This window comes from Callithrix jacchus, chromosome 7, assembly GCF_049354715.1.
Source record: "Callithrix jacchus isolate 240 chromosome 7, calJac240_pri, whole genome shotgun sequence".
NCBI classification, from domain to species: domain Eukaryota; kingdom Metazoa; phylum Chordata; class Mammalia; order Primates; family Cebidae; genus Callithrix; species Callithrix jacchus.
This window is the reverse complement of record NC_133508.1, coordinates 58,380,164-58,396,936: the sequence shown is the minus strand read 5'-3', so window position 1 is coordinate 58,396,936 and position 16,773 is coordinate 58,380,164. Positions and strand designations below refer to the sequence as shown.

At 57.8% G+C, this 16,773-nt stretch overlaps 1 protein-coding gene across 50 annotated transcripts in view; it reads left to right on the top strand.

The window, feature by feature from the left end:
- RAP1GAP (RAP1 GTPase activating protein) overlaps nucleotides 1–14,554 on the top strand; it is a 69,163-nt gene extending 54,609 nt beyond the window's left edge. For 6 of the 50 annotated variants that reach the window (XM_035308070.3, XM_078330692.1, XM_078330691.1 and 3 more), the window contains 13 exons: nucleotides 766–921; nucleotides 1,382–1,453; nucleotides 2,058–2,144; nucleotides 2,631–2,768; nucleotides 4,803–4,934; nucleotides 7,269–7,346; nucleotides 8,247–8,356; nucleotides 9,349–9,462; nucleotides 11,162–11,285; nucleotides 12,273–12,375; nucleotides 12,727–12,830; nucleotides 13,054–13,096; nucleotides 13,516–14,554. In XM_035308070.3, coding sequence (XP_035163961.1) covers nucleotides 766–921; nucleotides 1,382–1,453; nucleotides 2,058–2,144; nucleotides 2,631–2,768; nucleotides 4,803–4,934; nucleotides 7,269–7,346; nucleotides 8,247–8,356; nucleotides 9,349–9,462; nucleotides 11,162–11,285; nucleotides 12,273–12,375; nucleotides 12,727–12,830; nucleotides 13,054–13,062 — 1,227 coding nt within the window. In that variant the 3' untranslated portion in view covers nucleotides 13,063–13,096; nucleotides 13,516–14,554. Of the gene's footprint in view, nucleotides 1–765; nucleotides 922–1,381; nucleotides 1,454–2,057; nucleotides 2,145–2,630; nucleotides 2,769–4,802; nucleotides 4,935–7,268; nucleotides 7,524–8,246; nucleotides 8,357–9,348; nucleotides 9,463–11,161; nucleotides 11,286–12,272; nucleotides 12,376–12,695; nucleotides 12,831–13,053; nucleotides 13,097–13,515 lie in introns of all 50 variants that reach the window. The other 44 variants (XM_035308062.3, XM_078330687.1, XM_078330690.1 and 41 more) reach the window with 15 other exon arrangements.
- Nucleotides 14,555–16,773: the final 2,219 nt, after the last annotated feature.

Genomic DNA, 16,773 nt, shown 5'->3' with positions numbered 1-16,773 from the left:
GGAAGGGAGATGTTCTAGGTCGAGAGAACAGCTTCTGCAAAGGCCTGGAGTCGAGGAAGAGCAGGGCATGTTCTGGGAACTGAACTCAGAAGTTTGTCCCCCTGTCCTGAGCCTCTTACAGGGCTATCTGCCTGACCTCAGGTCCCAGCCCAGGGGATAAAAGGGCAATGTGAGAAAAATGGAAATACTTATTCCTTATTTCTAGTGTCTTTCAACTTTCTTTTACTAAGGGCCTGTGTTCATTTTAGCAACATGAATATATACCACGTAGTGCTTGTTTTTTCAATCGGGGGCCATGTTTGGGACATAGAGATAGGAGAAGGGCTGATAGGTAAGGTCTGGGGGCCGAGAGACCTGGGCTCGAGTCATTTATCAGAAGCCCATTATAGCACCTGGCAAGTCACTTCTCTCTTGGCCTTGGTTTCATTATCTGTCACAGCATTCCAAGAAAACTGAAATCATTTTCCCTGTAATTTCAATGGATGTACAGGGACAAGTAGTTTTTGATTACATGGATGAATTGTGTTGCAGTGAGGTCTCGGACATTAGTGCACCCTCGTCACCTGAATACTGTACATTGTTCCAAACAGGCCATTTTTCAACAAAAGTAATTTTAAGACAAGTTTTTGCTACATTATGTTGGGGAAAGCGAATCCTTAGAAGTGCCCTCTGCCTACCCCAAACCCTCCTAAACCCCTGTGGGCACCCCCTCCCCAGCTGGCCCCTCTCTGGCCAGACCGTGAAAGGCCGTGGCCTTGTGCTCAGTTGCAGCGGAAGCGGCACATCGGGAATGACATCGTGGCTGTGGTCTTCCAGGATGAGAACACGCCTTTCGTGCCCGACATGATTGCTTCCAACTTCCTGCATGCCTATGTGGTGGTGCAGGCCGAGGGTGGGGGCCCTGATGGCCCCCTCTACAAGGTGGGTCCTCCTGGAGCCTCCCAGGGGCATCAGCAAGGGCCCCGGCTGCAGTTCTGCCCTCCCTGGGATGCCCTTCTGAGCCTCGGGAGAGGGACTGTGGAAGGCTCCAATGGTACCCTGTTCACACCATGCCCTCTCTCTTACCCAAAGCTCACTCCCTCAGAGAGATCAGTTTCCCTTCTCCACCTCCTGGCCTGGTATCACTGTCCTCTACCTCCCTTAGCCTCCTCTGCCTTCACCATCCCCAGTGATTCCTGAGTCCCCCACCCCTCCCTACCACTAAAATTCAAGGCAAAACTTAGTGGGGCAGAAATCCTTGGAAGAAAGATTCATCCAGCACCCAATCACTGAGCCTTCCCAGCCAAGGGGCAGGCCAGGGAGGCAAAGTAGGGGCTTCTGGCTGAGGTGGGGCAGAGCAGACCCCAGACTCCACAGAACAGACACCTGCCCTCCCTTCCAGGTCTCTGTCACTGCAAGAGATGATGTGCCCTTCTTCGGACCCCCACTCCCGGACCCTGCTGTGTTCAGGAAGGTGAGGGGCAGCCCCCTAGTCATGGACAGAGTGAGACAAAATGGGTGGCGGCCTTATGAGGTCCCAAAGCCGCATTGTGTGCCAGGGAAGCTGGGCTCCCCTAACTGTGCAATGGGGGCCTGGCTTTTTCATTAGTCTTGAAAACACTTTTTTTTCTTTCACAAGGTCAGAGAATAAACTACACGATTGTTTTACACTTTCCATAGTAGACCAGCCTTTCCTCATTTCTGTTCTCTTTCTGACAGTTCCAGTCTTCTTTCTTATAAAATGTTTGGGGAGGGGTACGCTTCAAGCCTGGGCTTCAGCTCTGTACATAGTTCTGCTACCCTAGACTGATCCCATAGGGGACCCCAACCCAGACTCTAACATCTGTGGGGTTTGTTCTCTGAGGGGGTAGGCAGCCATGAAGGGCACTGGGGTGCCTCGAAGGTACTTAGGGAGCTGAGCCCAGGGAGATGCCCTTTTGGGAGTGAAGAGGATGACCCCAGGTCCTAGCGGAGCATGGTTCAGGAACTGCAGCCTCTGCCTCACTGGGGTTCAGTCTCTGGTTTCTGTGTTCCTCTGACCCTTCCTTTCTCATCTCCTCCACACTCGGTGTTTCCAGGGGCCTGAGTTCCAGGAATTTTTGCTGACAAAGCTGATCAATGCTGAATATGCCTGCTACAAGGCAGAGAAGTTTGCCAAACTGGAGGTGAGGATGGGCCGTGAGGGCTGGGTCACCCTCTCTCACCTTCCAATCTAGAATTTCAGTCCTGTCTCTGGGAAGGGAAAAGCCATGTTCAGACCTTGGCCTTAGAGGGGACACCTGAAGCAGGATGGATTGATGGATGAGTTGGAAGTCAGGGGAGAGAAAGCAGGAGGGATAGTGGGGAGTGCCCAGGAGGTGCTGGGAGGCGGGCAGGCTGACAGGGACACCTTGGGTCTGGGGGTGGGGGTGGACCTGGGGGGTGGGGGACATGCAGCCAGATCCCGAAGGGGCTACGAGGGGCCCTTCATATGAGGGTCCCTGGGGGCTGCTTGAGCTGCCAAGTAAGTGGCCTCGGGGAAGGCGGTGCAGGGGCCCTCCTCACTCCCCACTCAGAGAAGGTGGCCCATGCCTCAGGTGGCTGGGATTTGAACTGTGGGCTCAGGGGCTGATCCCTGGGGTCCCTCCTGACGGCCCGGGCCTGACCCACAGGAGCGGACGCGGGCTGCCCTCCTGGAGACGCTCTATGAGGAACTGCACATCCATAGCCAGTCCATGATGGGCTTGGGCGGCGACGAGGACAAGATGGAGAATGGCAGTGGGGGCGGCGGCTTCTTTGAGTCTTTCAAGGTGAAGGGCCCAAGATCTAACTGGCCGGGGAGCAGGGACGCGGCCAGGGCTGGATTCCAGGCCGAGGCTGATAGACTGATGGACACGGCATGGGGGTGGAGTCTGGCAGAGGGAGTGCGGTTGAGGGGGTGGAGTCCCGGACTGGGGGATTGACACAGCTTGGGGAGTGTGGCTAGTGGTAGTTCACATTGGAGGCCGAGTCTGAGAGGGGGCGTGGCCGGGGTGAAGTCCCGGAATGGAGCTGATTGACATGGCCTGGAGTTGTGGTTAGAGGCCGCTCGCATTGTGGGTGGAGCCTGGAAGGGGACGTGGCTGGGGGTGGAGTCAGGGGCCGGAGCTAATGGACACAGAGTGGGTCTGTGGCTACAGGAGGCTCTAGTCTGGCATGAGGGCAGGGCTCGAGGTGGACTTGGGCTTTAGGGTGGGCTTACACAAGGGACATAGTCTGCCTTGTGTGGAGTTTGAGGGAGCAGCGTGGGGCCCTGGCTTGGAGAGGAGTAACTGTTGGAGGTGGAGCCTAGGTGGGGAATTTCCCTGAGAATTCTGCTAAAGGTTGGGGCCTTCTGGGAGACAGTGAGGGCTGCTGGTACAAAGGCTGCCATGCCAGGTCAGCAAGCAGAGAAGAGAGGAAGAGGCTCTGTCTTGACTGCAGGAAAGAAATAGAGGTCTCAGAAGGGGTGTGTGAATCATGATCATTGCAGAAGGACCTGGTCTGTGCGACCTACCCTGTCTGCCCCTGGTTTAGCTTAGCATTAAGAGCACAGACACTTCAAATCCCATCTCTGCTACTTGCCAGCGTGGGCATTCTGTGAGCCTCAGTTTCTTTATCTGTTGAGTAGGGTAATAGCAACTTACCTCGTACGGTTATTGTTATCTGTAAAACAGTTAGGTTTGTGCAATATAAGTTTAAAAGCAAAATGCAAAACCTTGCCTGTCTGCCTCAGCAACTGTTGTCTGAAATGAGAAGTGTGGGGAGTGGAGTAGTTCCTTTTCTCCCTTGGACAGGGTCTACACTCACCCAGGCTGCAGGGCCGAGGTAGTGGCCTCTTTGCCACCGTCTCCTTCATCCACAGGAGGAAAACTACCCATCCTCCAGGTGCCCAGTCAGCTGGTCAGACCTCACCCTCAACCCAGGGCAGGCCACACAGCTGGAGCTATGGATTGAAATAAAGAAGTAGCCCAGCCGCCCAGGCCTGCCCAGGAACTGAGGTGAACAGACCATCTTTGAGAAAGAGGCTTGGAGACAGCCCTGCCTCTGCCCATGGAGACAGGACAGGTGGAGTGAACATGGACCTGGGGTGTCTCTTTTGAGGAGGGCTCTCATCCCGCATCTGGTAGGTGCTGGATGGAGGACCTAGATTAGGTCTAAGAATTTCTCAGAAGCAACAGAGTCCAGAGTTGAGGGCATGGGACCTGGCATGCCGGGCTCACCTCTGCCTCAGTTCCATCGTGTGTGAAATGAGCATGATTGCTAGTCCCCATCTTGTGGGGGGATCTAGTGACAGTGTGATTGTAAAGTGCTGGTCCCATAACAAGCATTTGTATAGACTGGTCTGGAAAAAACAAGGAAGGAGAGTTGGTGGGAAGAAAAGAAAGAAGGCAGGAGAGCTCTAAGAGGCCTAACAGGAATGAAACTCAGGTGTCGAGAGGGCTCTCCACGTACACTTTTGGCCATGATCCAGTATCTTCTGCAGTCGTTACGGCAGCCACACAAGGACACTCAGCACAGAGCAGCCTGTGGGTTCCAGACACTGAGAGAAGTGAAGTGGTGTCCCCAAGGCCACCCAGCAAGTTGGTGGCAGAGCCAAGACCTCAGCTACCCTTAGGCCCCATATGGACTTGCTTCCTGTGTGGGAATTGAGGCCTGGCCCCACCTCTCTCTGCTGCCTTGCTCCCCACTTACCCAGGGGAAGGGATTTCCTGGGGTCACCCAGAGTGGGAGGGACCAGATTGCTGGGGAGGGACCAGATGCCTGGGCTTCTGGGTTTCCTCAAGGGGATGGTCCTTAGGAATCCTGTGCCACTCCCTTCACAGCGGGTCATCCGGAGCCGCAGCCAGTCCATGGATGCCATGGGGCTGAGCAACAAGAAGCCCAACACCGTGTCCACCAGCCACAGTGGGAGCTTCGCGCCCAACAACCCCGACCTGGCCAAGGCGGCTGGAATAGTGAGTGCCCTCCCCCTGCCTGGGCCCCTGTCCCTCCTTGGGGTGGGCCCTCAGCTCTCCTCTGCCTCCTGAGTCCTGGCCCCACCTTTCTCTGTAGCTCTGCTATCCATGTGCCCATCCTAGGCTCTGGATTTGGTCTAGCCCCTGCTTTCCATGGGAGGGGGGAAGTGCCCAGGCCAGGACACTGCTGTGCTGACAGCTTGCAGCCTGCAGCCCCCTCCCAAGCTCCTTGGCCCTCCACTCATCCTGGCCCCTTATGCACTGGGGTGTGACTTTCCACAGGTCAGCCCTGGGGCAGCCTCTGTGTCTCATAACTTATTGAATATCTACTATCTGTTTGCTGGGGACTGGGCTGCTGTGTGGGTTTCCAGGAGTACCTACTGTGTGTCAGGCTGTGGACACCCACTGTGTGTCAGGCCATGGGCTGCTGTGTGGACATGTACTCTGTGAGCATCTACTGTGGGCCTGGCCCTGAGTACCTGTGAGCACTCACTGTGTGTCAGGTCCTGGGCTGCTGTGTGGGCATCAATTCTGTGAGCGCCTACTGTGTGCACAGCCCTGGGCTGCTGTGTGAGAACCTACTGTGTTTCAGAAAATAGACTGCTGTATGAGCACATCGTGTGTGCTAAGCCCTAGATGTTGGTGAACACCTACTGTGTGTCAGGAAGTGAGCTGTTGCGTGGGCACTTTCTCTGTGAGCACCTCCTACTGTGTTGTGTGTCTGTAGCAGCCAGGGCCTCTATGGTGTGGCTACTTATTGTGTGTCGGGAATCTGGCTTCTGTGTGAGCATCTCCAGAGGGAGCACCTCCTGTGTGATCACTGGCTGTTGGCCAGGTTCTGGGACTCTGCTGCTCATACTCAGGAGTGCTAGGCACATGGATCAATATGGTTTATGGCTGTGAGCCTCACTGCTGTCCACTGCCTAGTGGCCACCCTAGGACACTGCACCCACTGCTGTGCTCCCCACCCATCCATCCATCCACCGATCCACTCACCCACCTATCCACCTGTCCATCCATCCATCATCTATCCATCATCTATCATCCATCCACCCATCCATCAGCCATCCATCAATCCACCCATCCATCATTCATCCATCCACCCATCCATCATCCATCCACCATCCATCCATCATCCATCATCCATCCATCCAGCCAGCTATCCACCCATCCATCTTCCATCATCCATCCATCCAGCCAGCCATCCACCCATCCATCATCCATCTATCATCCATCCATCATCCATCCACCTATCCATCATCCATCATCCATCCACCTATCCATCATCCATCCATCCATCCACCCATCCATCATCCATCCACCCATCCATCATCCATCCACCCATCCATCCATCATCTATCCATCATCCACCCATCCATCCATCATCCATCCATCCAGCCATCCAACCAGCCATCCACCCATCCATCCACCCATCCATCCATCATCCATCCTTCCATCCATCCATCCTTTATTGACTGTCTACTGCATGCCAAGCCCTGCGCTCAGTGCTGTGAGGCTATGTCGTGTGGCAGGCGGGAATTCCCCCCACCTCTGCTGTCCAGCAGTCACCAAGCCCACTGTCATTTGAGGAGCAGGCCCAACCTCACCCCAACCCAGTTTTATCAACCACTCCCTTCCTCTCCACCAGAGTGACCCAGCCTCCTGTGGGTGGCCACAGAGGGGCCCCAGGGACAGGGACAGGCCAGCAGCACCCACCATGGCAGTAACTGGACCCATTTCTGTTTTGTTTTTCACAACTCTCCCTCTCTCCATGTTTCCTCCTTTTATTCCACCCTCTCTCCTTTTTTTGTTCCCTCCTTCCTTCTCTCCTCCTCCCGTGGCCTCTCTGCCCTTCGGTTCTCCATTTTTCCTTCCTTCTTGCACCTGTTTTCTTTGCTCCCTCTCCCCCCTTCCCTTTTCCACTGTTATCACCCTTGCTTTTTCCTTTCCACCTTCCCCTGTCTTTCCTTCTCTGTCTGTGACCCTCCCCGGGCCTGTCTCTGTGTCCTTGCATCCTCATCTCTCTGTATTTCCCTCTGTGCCCGTCTAATGCGCCCTCGCTGGGTCACACGTGTCCCTGTCTCTGGGTAACTGTCTGTATGTCCATCTCTCTCCCTGTCTCCCCTGTCGTCTGTCCTTGTGCTTCTTGCCTTCCCTCCCTGGCTCCATCTCTCTTCTATTACTTCCTGCACCCTTCTCTTCCCTTTTCTCTGTCTTCTTCCTTTCTCTGTCTCTCCTCCTCTCTGTGTCTCCCCCCCACCATCTCTCTCGCTCTCTGACTCTCTCTCTGTCTCTCTCTCTCTCTCTCTGCCCCCACCCTCTGCTGCTTGCCAGTCATTGCTTATTCCTGGGAAAAGCGCGAGTAGATTCGGACGCCGGGGCAGTGCCATAGGCATAGGAACCGTGGAAGAGGTTGTCGTCCGCGGGGCCGCCAGCTCTGGAGGCTGCCTGCACGCGCTGTTCTCTGCTCGTACTCAGGACGGAGGCCATATTGGGGACGTTGCCCCCCTGCCCCCAGGACAGGCCCCAGGGCATGCGGGATGGAGTGGCAGCAGCTCCGATGGCACTCAGCACCTGCTTTGGGGCCTGGTACCTGTGCCAGAGCCAGTGCCCCCTCACCAGGGGCTTCTGGCCCTGCCTTGGCCCCTGGGACCCTGGCCCAGTCCCTGCCAGGATCCAGTACCCAAAGGCCCTACGCCCAACCACACGTCCCCCAATATCGCCGGTCTGCATGGAGCACCATCCCTCCCCTCCAGGATCTGGCCTGGGGGTCCTACCCCTTCCTGCCTCCAGAGAAGCTGGGAGCAGGCTTCTGGGGCCTAGGGCATCCCAGCACAGTGTGTGGGAAGCTGAGGGAGTCTTCCAACTGCTGGGCCAGAACCTCCCCCAGCCAATTTGGAGGTTCTGGGGAGGGGCCCCAGCTGACATGGGGTGGGTCTTGGGTTACTACACCGCCCTCTGACCACCACCCTTAGGCTGTAGACCCCACGGAGGCCTGGGGGGTGGGGGGATAGCCATTCAGAGGACTCAGCCTCCTCCCACCCTAGCCCCCTTGGGACCCTGCCCTAACCCTGGGCCAATATCGATGTGCATTCCTGCTGTGTGAGGTTGGGAGAGGCCTCTGCCCTCCTGGGGCCTGTTTCCCTTTCCGTAAACTGGGAGGGCTGTCTCTGGGGATAGGCATCTTCTCTCATTCTTTCTTGCTCACCAACTCTGCTTCAGGGCCTGGGGCAGCAGGGTCCCCAGAAGGGATGTGGGGGGGCACTGGGGCTCCCTGAGAAGGTGGCACTGAGTTGGGGCCTCTCCCCACAGTCACTGATTGTCCCTGGGAAGAGCCCCACGAGGAAGAAGTCGGGCCCATTTGGCTCCCGCCGCAGCAGCGCCATTGGCATCGAGAACATACAGGAGGTGCAGGAGAAGAGGTGGGTGAGGGGGGATAGTGCCCCGTTCCCCTGCAGCCTCACCCCTGACCCCCATTCAGTGGCAAAGCAAAGCAGGCGGAAGGGAGTGCCCACCCCTCTGCCTCTTTGTCCCCACCTGTGACAAATGTGTGGCCAAGTCCCTGCTGCATGTCGGGCACCAGGGCCAGCATGTCACCTAACGTGCCACATGCAGATCAAGAAGCCATAGGTCATAGGGGTCAAAGGGCTTGCCAAGGTCACACAGCCAGTGATGGGCAGAGCTGGGATCTGAGCCCTGATCTGTGTGGATCCAGCACCCATGCTCTTCCCGAGGCCTCAGCACAGGTAGGAGGGCCTAGGGCTGGTTTTCAGGGTGGCCACAGATGGGCCTGGGGGTCCACAAGTGTGGGCAACATGAGGACAGCCAGCTCAGGCCAGCAGCAGAGCTGTCCCCGACATCAGAGGCTGGCTCCTGGGTATGAGTCCATCTCCCTGGTGCTAACGATATGTGACCTTGGGTGAGTCACTGAGCTCCTCTGAGCCTTACTGTTCCGATCTGGAAAAGGGATGAGAACACAACCAATGGCATGGGCTGCTGTGGGGACTCGGACACTGCATGTGAGGCCAGGGTCGGGTCCCCTGAGAGGGCTCCAGGAGGAGCAGGCATCGTCCTTGCTGCCACCAGAGCTGAGTGTGCTGCAAATCCTGGGTTTGGGGTTGGCATTGCCACGTCCTAGCTGTGTGTCCCTGGTTGTCCTTATCCAGGGATAGGGACAGCTGTATCTGCTCCTATGGAGAGGATCTGAGAGGAATCCCATTCCTGTCCTGTATAGTTCCATTAGTGCCACCGCATTGTTGGCCAGGCTAGCCAGGGAGCCCACAGAACCGCTGCGGGGCTGGCCCTGAGGATAGGGGAGTAGGTATGAGACAGGAGGCACTATGACCCCCATCACTGCCTGGCCTGATGCCAGGCCCAGCGCTGAATCCCTCCGCTGCCCCCATGTGCCCCGCAGGGAGAGCCCTCCGGCTGGCCAGAAGACCCCAGACAGCGGGCACGTCTCCCAGGAGCCCAAGTCGGAGAACTCATCCACTCAGAGCTCCCCAGAGATGCCCACGACCAAGAACAGGTTGGGGCTCAGGGCACGTGGGGCTTGGGGGCTTGGGAGTGTGAATCAGCCTTTCCCTCCCCTGCCTGGGCCCAGGACAGCACAGGAGCCTTGACTCTGCCACAGCAAGGTGTCGGGGGGCCTGGGCATTCTTGGGGCCCTCCTTTGACACATACCCACTGAGCACCTTGTGCATGCCCAGCTCCATTCCCAGCACAGAGGTGCCCTGTGCATAGGTCCCCTCCTCAAGGCCGCAGGTCCACCAGAACATGGCCTCATAAGCCGTTTCCAGATCATGGTGATGGGAGGAACCTAAAGCAGGGTTTGGGGGGGATGAAGAAGGACTGGGGACAGTGGTGTTTAGATGGGTCCTCAGGGGAAACATCTTCAAGGGGTGACATTTGAATTGGGAACTGAGCCAGCTCTGCTAGGACTGGCATGGCAGAGAGAAGAGCACTCAGGTAAGGAGCTTGGCCAGTGCAGCAGCCCAGGGCATACTCCAGGGACAGAAAGAAGGGTGGCCAGGAGTGGTGGCACATGCCTGGAGTCCACCTACTTGGGAGGCTGAAGAAGGAGGATGGGTTTAGCCCAGGAGTTGGAGGCTACAGTGAGCTATGATCATGCCTGTGAATAGCCACTGCACTCCAGCCTGGACTCCACAGCAAGACTCCATCGCTTAAAAAAAAAGTACCTGAGGGGCTGGGCCCGGGCAGACCTTGTGACTTTGTGCTGGGTGGTGGTGGGAAGGAGGTTGGAGAGATGGGCAGGCACTGGCTTATAGTTTAGCAGGCCGTACAAGAGCTTTGACTTTTATCCTCAGGGTGACAGCGAGCCTTGGGAGGATTGTAATTACGAGGGTGATGCTTTAAGAAGCTGACTGCAGTTGCTGTATGGAGACCGGGATGGAGTGGGGTGGAAACGGAGAGGCCAGTGAGGAAGCTGTCCCTCCATTCTGTGGGAATCGAGAGGACTCAGCCCTGGCAGGCGAACAGAGAGGCAGGACAGGGTGGCAGAGATGGGGATATGCAGTACGCAGGACCCAGAGTGGGGAGCGCCATTCTCACCTTGGGAGGAGGAATTGGAGAAGGACTCCGGGAGTGGGAGCCCGAGGCTGATTTTCGAAAGACACATTTGCTTTCGGGATTTGAGAGCAGGACAGAGACTCCAGGCAGGGGGCGCCAGGGCCCTGAATGTGAAAAGCTTGTGGGGTTAAGAGTAGACTGTAGACTGTCTACAGGAGCTGCCTGGGCTCATCCCCCGCCCTCTGCCTGTGCTGAGTGGCCCTGGGCCGTGTGCCTGCCCCCTCTGTGCCTGGCATCTCCTCATCTGGAAGATGGGTATCATAATCTTAGCGGTGAGCTAAGTCAGGTAAAGGCACGTGGAGCAGTCCCCGGCTCAGTGCCGTGCACCTGATGATGTCACTGTTACGAATCACCATGCTGAGGACGTTGTGCTTTATCTGGGGGAAAGGGGAGCCAGGAGAAGGTTGTGAGCAGGGGAGGGGCATGGTCAGATTTACAGATTAGGAAGGACAGTATGGGGAGTAGGAGGCTGCAGTGGGAGTCTGGGGGGATCAGAGGCGCAAGGACCTCTAAGGGGTCCCCAAAGGTGGTTGGCTGCTACAGGCCAGGCCTCCTGGGTTGGGGAGGCAAGGGAGTGAGGGCCTGGCCCAGGAGGGACTCTGAGTGGATGCTGGCTAATGGGGCACTGTCCACGGCAGAGCGGAGACCACCGCACAGAGAGCAGAGGCGCTCAAGGACTTCTCCCGCTCTTCGTCCAGTGCCAGCAGCTTCGCCAGCGTGGTGGAGGAAACGGAGGGTGTGGATGGAGAGGACACAGGCCTGGTGAGAGGCTCAGGGGGTCGGGGGCTCCACAGGAGCTTGGAGGGGGCTCTTTGGTCCCTGGAGATGCCCTGAGTAGAAGCATGAGCTTAGGTGTGGCTGAGATGTGATCAGGAGACCCAGCCCAAAGGAGCAGTGCAGATGAACCTCCCCTGCGCAGAAGCCTGCCATGGCTCCCCAGCACTGTCCACAGGAAGCTCCGTCTCTGGGGCTCTTGGAGATGTGGTCGCTCTCTTCCTCTCTAGTCTCCTCTCTTACCACCTCAGACATTACCACCACATCATACTCCCTTGCGGTCCCCCAAGCCTCCCGGGCTTCCTTCACCCCCGGGCCTTTTCAGTGTGCCATCTCTTCTGTCTGGCTCACTCTTCCTGCATCCTCCTCCTTTCTTCTCTAGGATGTGACTCATCCTTCTTAACTGAGCTTGCACGCCTCTTCCTGAAAGCCTTCCCTGATTTCCTAGTCCCAGGGTAGGTTAGGAACCCCCTTTGTGCTCTCACAGTCCCCAGGCATTGCCCGGCATACCTTTTGTCATTCTTCATTCTGCAAACCATCAGTGGGCCCCTGTTCCTTGCCAAGCGCTGCCCCAGATGCAGCAGGTGCAGCCAGGAACAGTGCAGATCCAGACCCTGCCCACTGGGGCACAGAGTCCAGAATTACTACGGTCTCTTCACAGCCTGCCTCGCCTCCCAGACATCGGGCTCCTGTGGGCAGGGCCCATGCCTGATTTATGTCATGGCAAGCCCTGTAGAGTATCAGTGAATGTTTGTTGAATGAATGTGTGGCAGTGGGTGGGGTGTGCCTGGGTCTGTGCCAGCCCTGCTTCTGCCCTCCTATGTTCTCCCTGGCAGCCATGGCTGGACCAGTCCTTGCAGGAGGCACAGGTGGAGGATGTGGAGTGCAGTGAGGGAGAGGGACTGGGTGGGGGCCCTAGCCAGGGCCAAGGACATGCGCTAACCTCCCTCCCTCCCTCTCTCCACCCCTCCGTAGGAGAGTGTGTCATCCTCTGGAACACCCCACAAGCGGGACTCTTTCATCTATAGCACATGGCTGGAGGACAGTGTCAGCACCACTAGTGGGGGCAGCTCCCCAGGTACCAGGACAGTGCAGCTTCCCCACAAAGCAGGGCTACCCTTGGGGTAGGAGGGGGACAGGGTTGGGCATGGGGTGGGGGCACCAGTTCCCATGCCCCACATGGTGGGGGTGTGATGTGACTGCCCCAGCCTTGGAGGACAGAGGGCAGGTCATCGTCCAGCCTAGGGTGGCTGGACGGATTGGAGGGCTGGTTTCTTCTGGAAGGGTCTCAGAGGACAATGTGGGATGGCAAGGAAGAAAGTTAGGGGTGGGGTTGGAGCACACTGGTTCCGACTGCCCACCTGTGCCCCCGTCTCCCTGGTGCCTCCCCGCGGCCAGTGAGGTGGCTCCCTCCTGCCCCCCTCCCCAGGCCCCTCTCGATCACCCCACCCAGACGCCGGCAAGTTGGGGGACCCTGCGTGTCCCGAGATCAAGATCCAGCTGGAAGCATCTGAGCAGCACACACCCCAGCTGGTATGTGGAGCCCTCTGGGGCTGGCACTGGGAGAGCCCCACCTGGGAGGGGATGAGCTGGAGGGGAGACTGGGAACAGAGGCCGAACCAAGAGAGGTCGCCCTAGGCCAGGCGGGGTGGGGCTTGCCAGCCTGGACACGGCCAGTGACTTTGCTTACCTGTGTCTTTCACCCCGTTGCTTCTCCTGTCCTGCTGCCTGTCTCGCTGCCACTGTCTGTCTGCAGGGCTGTTAGCCCGGCCGCCCCCTCTGAAGGTGAAACTGAGCAGGTTAGACCCAGCCCCTCAGCTTGTGTTTGGTGGGAGAGGGTGGGGGTGTGTTGGGGGCTGAGCTGACTCCTCCCTGTTCCTCTGTCACCTCTCTGGGGTGAGAGCTATGTATTTAGGTTTGAACCCCCTGACGCTCCATTGCTTGGTGTATTGGGCAGGTCACGGCCCCTCCCTGGGACCTCTGCCCTGGAATTATTGGAGGATTTGATGGGAATATGAAAGGGGCTTGGAGTTGCCAGGTGGGAAGAAGTTTCAGGGGTTCCCAGTGGGATGGAAAGACCCGGAGCCTGGAATTCCAAGGATGGCCCCTCCCAGGGTGGGGTTCCCTGAGATCGGGACTTGGTAGAGTTGGGGCACACTGGTGCCAACCACCCACCATACCAAGTTTCACAGTGTTTCCATCCCCCTTTGCTCTGCAGATGAGGCCACAGAAGCACAAGGGGAAGAAGCTGTGTCAAGTCCAGGCAGATGGGACCACTGCCCTGAAGACCAACACCAGCCCGTGGGCTGCCCCCTGCCTCTCCACCCTCCCCATGGCCCACCCATCCGGGCTGTCTCTGCAGGGCAGAGCCATCCAGACCTGGGATTGGGGAAGCTGCTGGCATCGTCCCCACCGCAGCCTGGGGGTCCGGGCTGAGGCAGGGATAGCTCAGTGGAAGCAAGACTGGGGGCCTGGCTCACCCACACCCTGGGCCTCCATCACCCTTGAGCATCCCTCTGGACTCAGAAGGAATGCAGTGCAAGAGAGGGATTGAGACAGCTCAGTGCGGAGAGCTTACCCCTGAAGGCAGCAGAAAGTGGGTGTTACATGTGGGGGAGTGAGCACTAGGTTGGGAGTCAGGGGTCCTGGTTTCTGATTTGGGTTCTGCTGTGTGACTCTGGGCAAGTCACTCTCCCTCTCTGGGTACTTCTGCTACAAATGGACACGATTATTTCAGAGGTCACTGAAGACTGATTACATGCATCTGCCCTAGAAGGTGGGATTTTCTTCCCGGGGACCTCCCATCACTCTACCCTGCTTCTTAAGGTCCCTGGGGCCCCAGGTAGGCAGAAGGGCAAGGAGCTGGCTGTGCCCATTGCACCTCCCAGACCTTCCAGTTCTGCCACAGGTCTGCCAGTGCCCTGTCCACTGCCTACACATGACAGACAAGTGACCCCCTTGTGGGGGGTGGGGACCTCGCTGGCTCTTCAGCCAGCACCCAGCTTCACCCCTGCCATCCCATGCCGCTGGGCCCTCCAGGCTGAGAGTCTCAGCTGGCCGTGAGTCCAGGCCTTGCCCCCACCGCCATGGAAGGGCAGCCAGGCGCAGCTGCTGGGAGCCCTTGTGTGTCTGCCACACTTTTTAGGCGCCATGCCAAAGGCCAGCCTCCCGGCCCCAACACCCATTTTGGAAGCCCCTGTGGCCGTGTGGATGTCGGTAACAGTTGTATAAAATAAATTCTATTTATCGCTATTGTACCCAGAGTTGGGCCTCGCTTTGTGTGAACCGTGGCCAGATTGACCCCAGACAGATGTCCAGGGATGCCAAGGTGGCAAGGGGCAAGCCTGTCCCCATCAGAGCTGCTGGGCCTGAGGACTCCTCCAAAGCCAAGCCACCAGCTCTGTGAGCACCGCCTGTGGTTTCCTCCTCAGGTGCTGTCCTTCCCTGCACCCTGTGCCCCTTCCTCACTGCAGGAAGAACATGGCTGTACAGTCAGACAGATTTGAGTCCTGGCACTGTCTCTTATCAGCTGAATGGGTGGCATTGAGAAATATATTAGCCTCTGTAAGCCTCAGTGTTTACTTTTGTAAAATAGGAGTGGTAGTGCCTCTCCCGAGGGTTTGTTATGAGGATTCAATGAGCTGGTGCTTATCAAACATACAGCACAAAGTGTCTGGCACACACTAGGTGCTCAATTAATTGCTTCCTTCTCCCCCGTTCTCATATTCAGTGAATCCCCTTATATGGCCACCAGGGGGCGCCAAGGGATCACTTACTGGACCCGATGGAGGCCCAGGAGATGAGGATGAGTCCAAGGTCCCTCAGGAGCTCACAGCTGGGACAGTAGGCTGAAGGGTGATGAGGGGCAGCCAGGGAACAGGAGAGGTGTGCACAAGCAGGGCCTGGAGAAAGAAGTGTCGGGGAGAGTCGCTGGAGCTGCTCCATGTTCCTGGGAAGGTCTAGGGAGGAGAGACCCTGCAGGAGGGGGCCTTGAGTGAAAGTGTTGGGGCCTAGGGACCCCACCTCTCCTCTGTTCCAATCCACTCTGGAACCCGAAGGTGGCAGCCCTCTTGTAATGGTGGTAGGGTGACAATGGAGGGGATAGGGAGGTGGGTAGGGATGAGGCCAGAGGCAACGTGGTCTTGAACTTCAGACTGAGGGGTCAGGGCTCTGCGCTGAGGGCAGGGGGAGCCTGGACAGAAGCTGTAGATGCTGGTGGAGGCTGCACCAGCAGAGGGAGGAGGGGACCAAGGAGGCTGTTGCTGGGGGAAGAGGGTGGCCAGGAGGACGCTGAGGAGGACACCGGGTGAGCCTGGGCAGGGGGACCAAGCGCCTGATGGGCTGTGGGGCTGAGTGGGGAATCGGGAGGCTCCCAGTAGTACAGCCTGGGTGTTGGGTGAGTGAAGGGGCTCCTCAGGGGCAGGACCACAGAGGAGAGCAGGTTTGCAGGGTGGACTGGGGACGTTGGGCTTGGGAGCAGGCACCAAAGTTGGGCCCCAGAAGGATCAGCCATGGCTTGGCCTCCCTGACAGCCTGGCAGTGCCCCCAGCCCCTGCTGGTCCTGTCCCCTTCCCAGGATGATGCTGAAGGCACCTCGGGGGGTTGTCTGGGGAGTGCCATGCTTTTCCTGACAGGGCCCTTCTGTGACCCTCTGATGCCTCAGGCCACCCATGGGTGGTGACTCACACCCAAACCCCAGCACCACCCAACTGGGTTTAGCTCTAGGCTGCCCTGGGCTCAGTGAGTCCCCTGCAAACCACTCCCCCATCAGCCACACCCCTGCTCCCTATCCCTTAGCTTCCCCTGCGCTGCATTCCTGTGCCCTTTCTCCTCACACCCCACCTCTGCAGCGCTGGCCCCACAGTGCAGCAGCACGGTGAAGAGCTTCTTCGGAATCAGCTCCGAGCTGCTTTGCCCCCTTGCTCTATGAACATGGACACATGATTTTGGCTCTCTGGGCCTCAGTTTTCTCATCTGTGCAGTGGGGATGCTAACAGCCCTGCCCTCACTGGCACCCTGGCGTGAGGATTCAATGAGGTGCCACCTCATAAATTGCTCGGTGCAGCCCCAGCACATGGTGGGCTCAAAGAAGAGAGTGTGCACGCCGGCATGGAGGGAGGGATCGATGACGCCTGTAATTCAGAGTATGTGGAGTCTGCTCAGTGCGTGGAGGACACCCGCCTGCTGTTGGGCCCAGTGCGGGCGCCCAGATGCGAGGCTTTGGAAATGGACCATGTCAGGTGCTTCCCTGGGCCTCAGCTTGCCAGGTTTACCTGGGAGTGAGGATGCTTCCATAACAGAGCTGGGGGGGTACCCAGCGTGTCTCCCTGTGCTTAGCAATGCACCCCCACTCCATTCTATCCCGCAGGGGAGACAGAACAGCAGGATCTGCCATGGCAGCTCAGTGGGCAGCTCGGTGGGCAGAACCTGCCTTTGCCCCATCCCTGTCTGGCTGGTGTCAGGCCCGTCTGTGGGA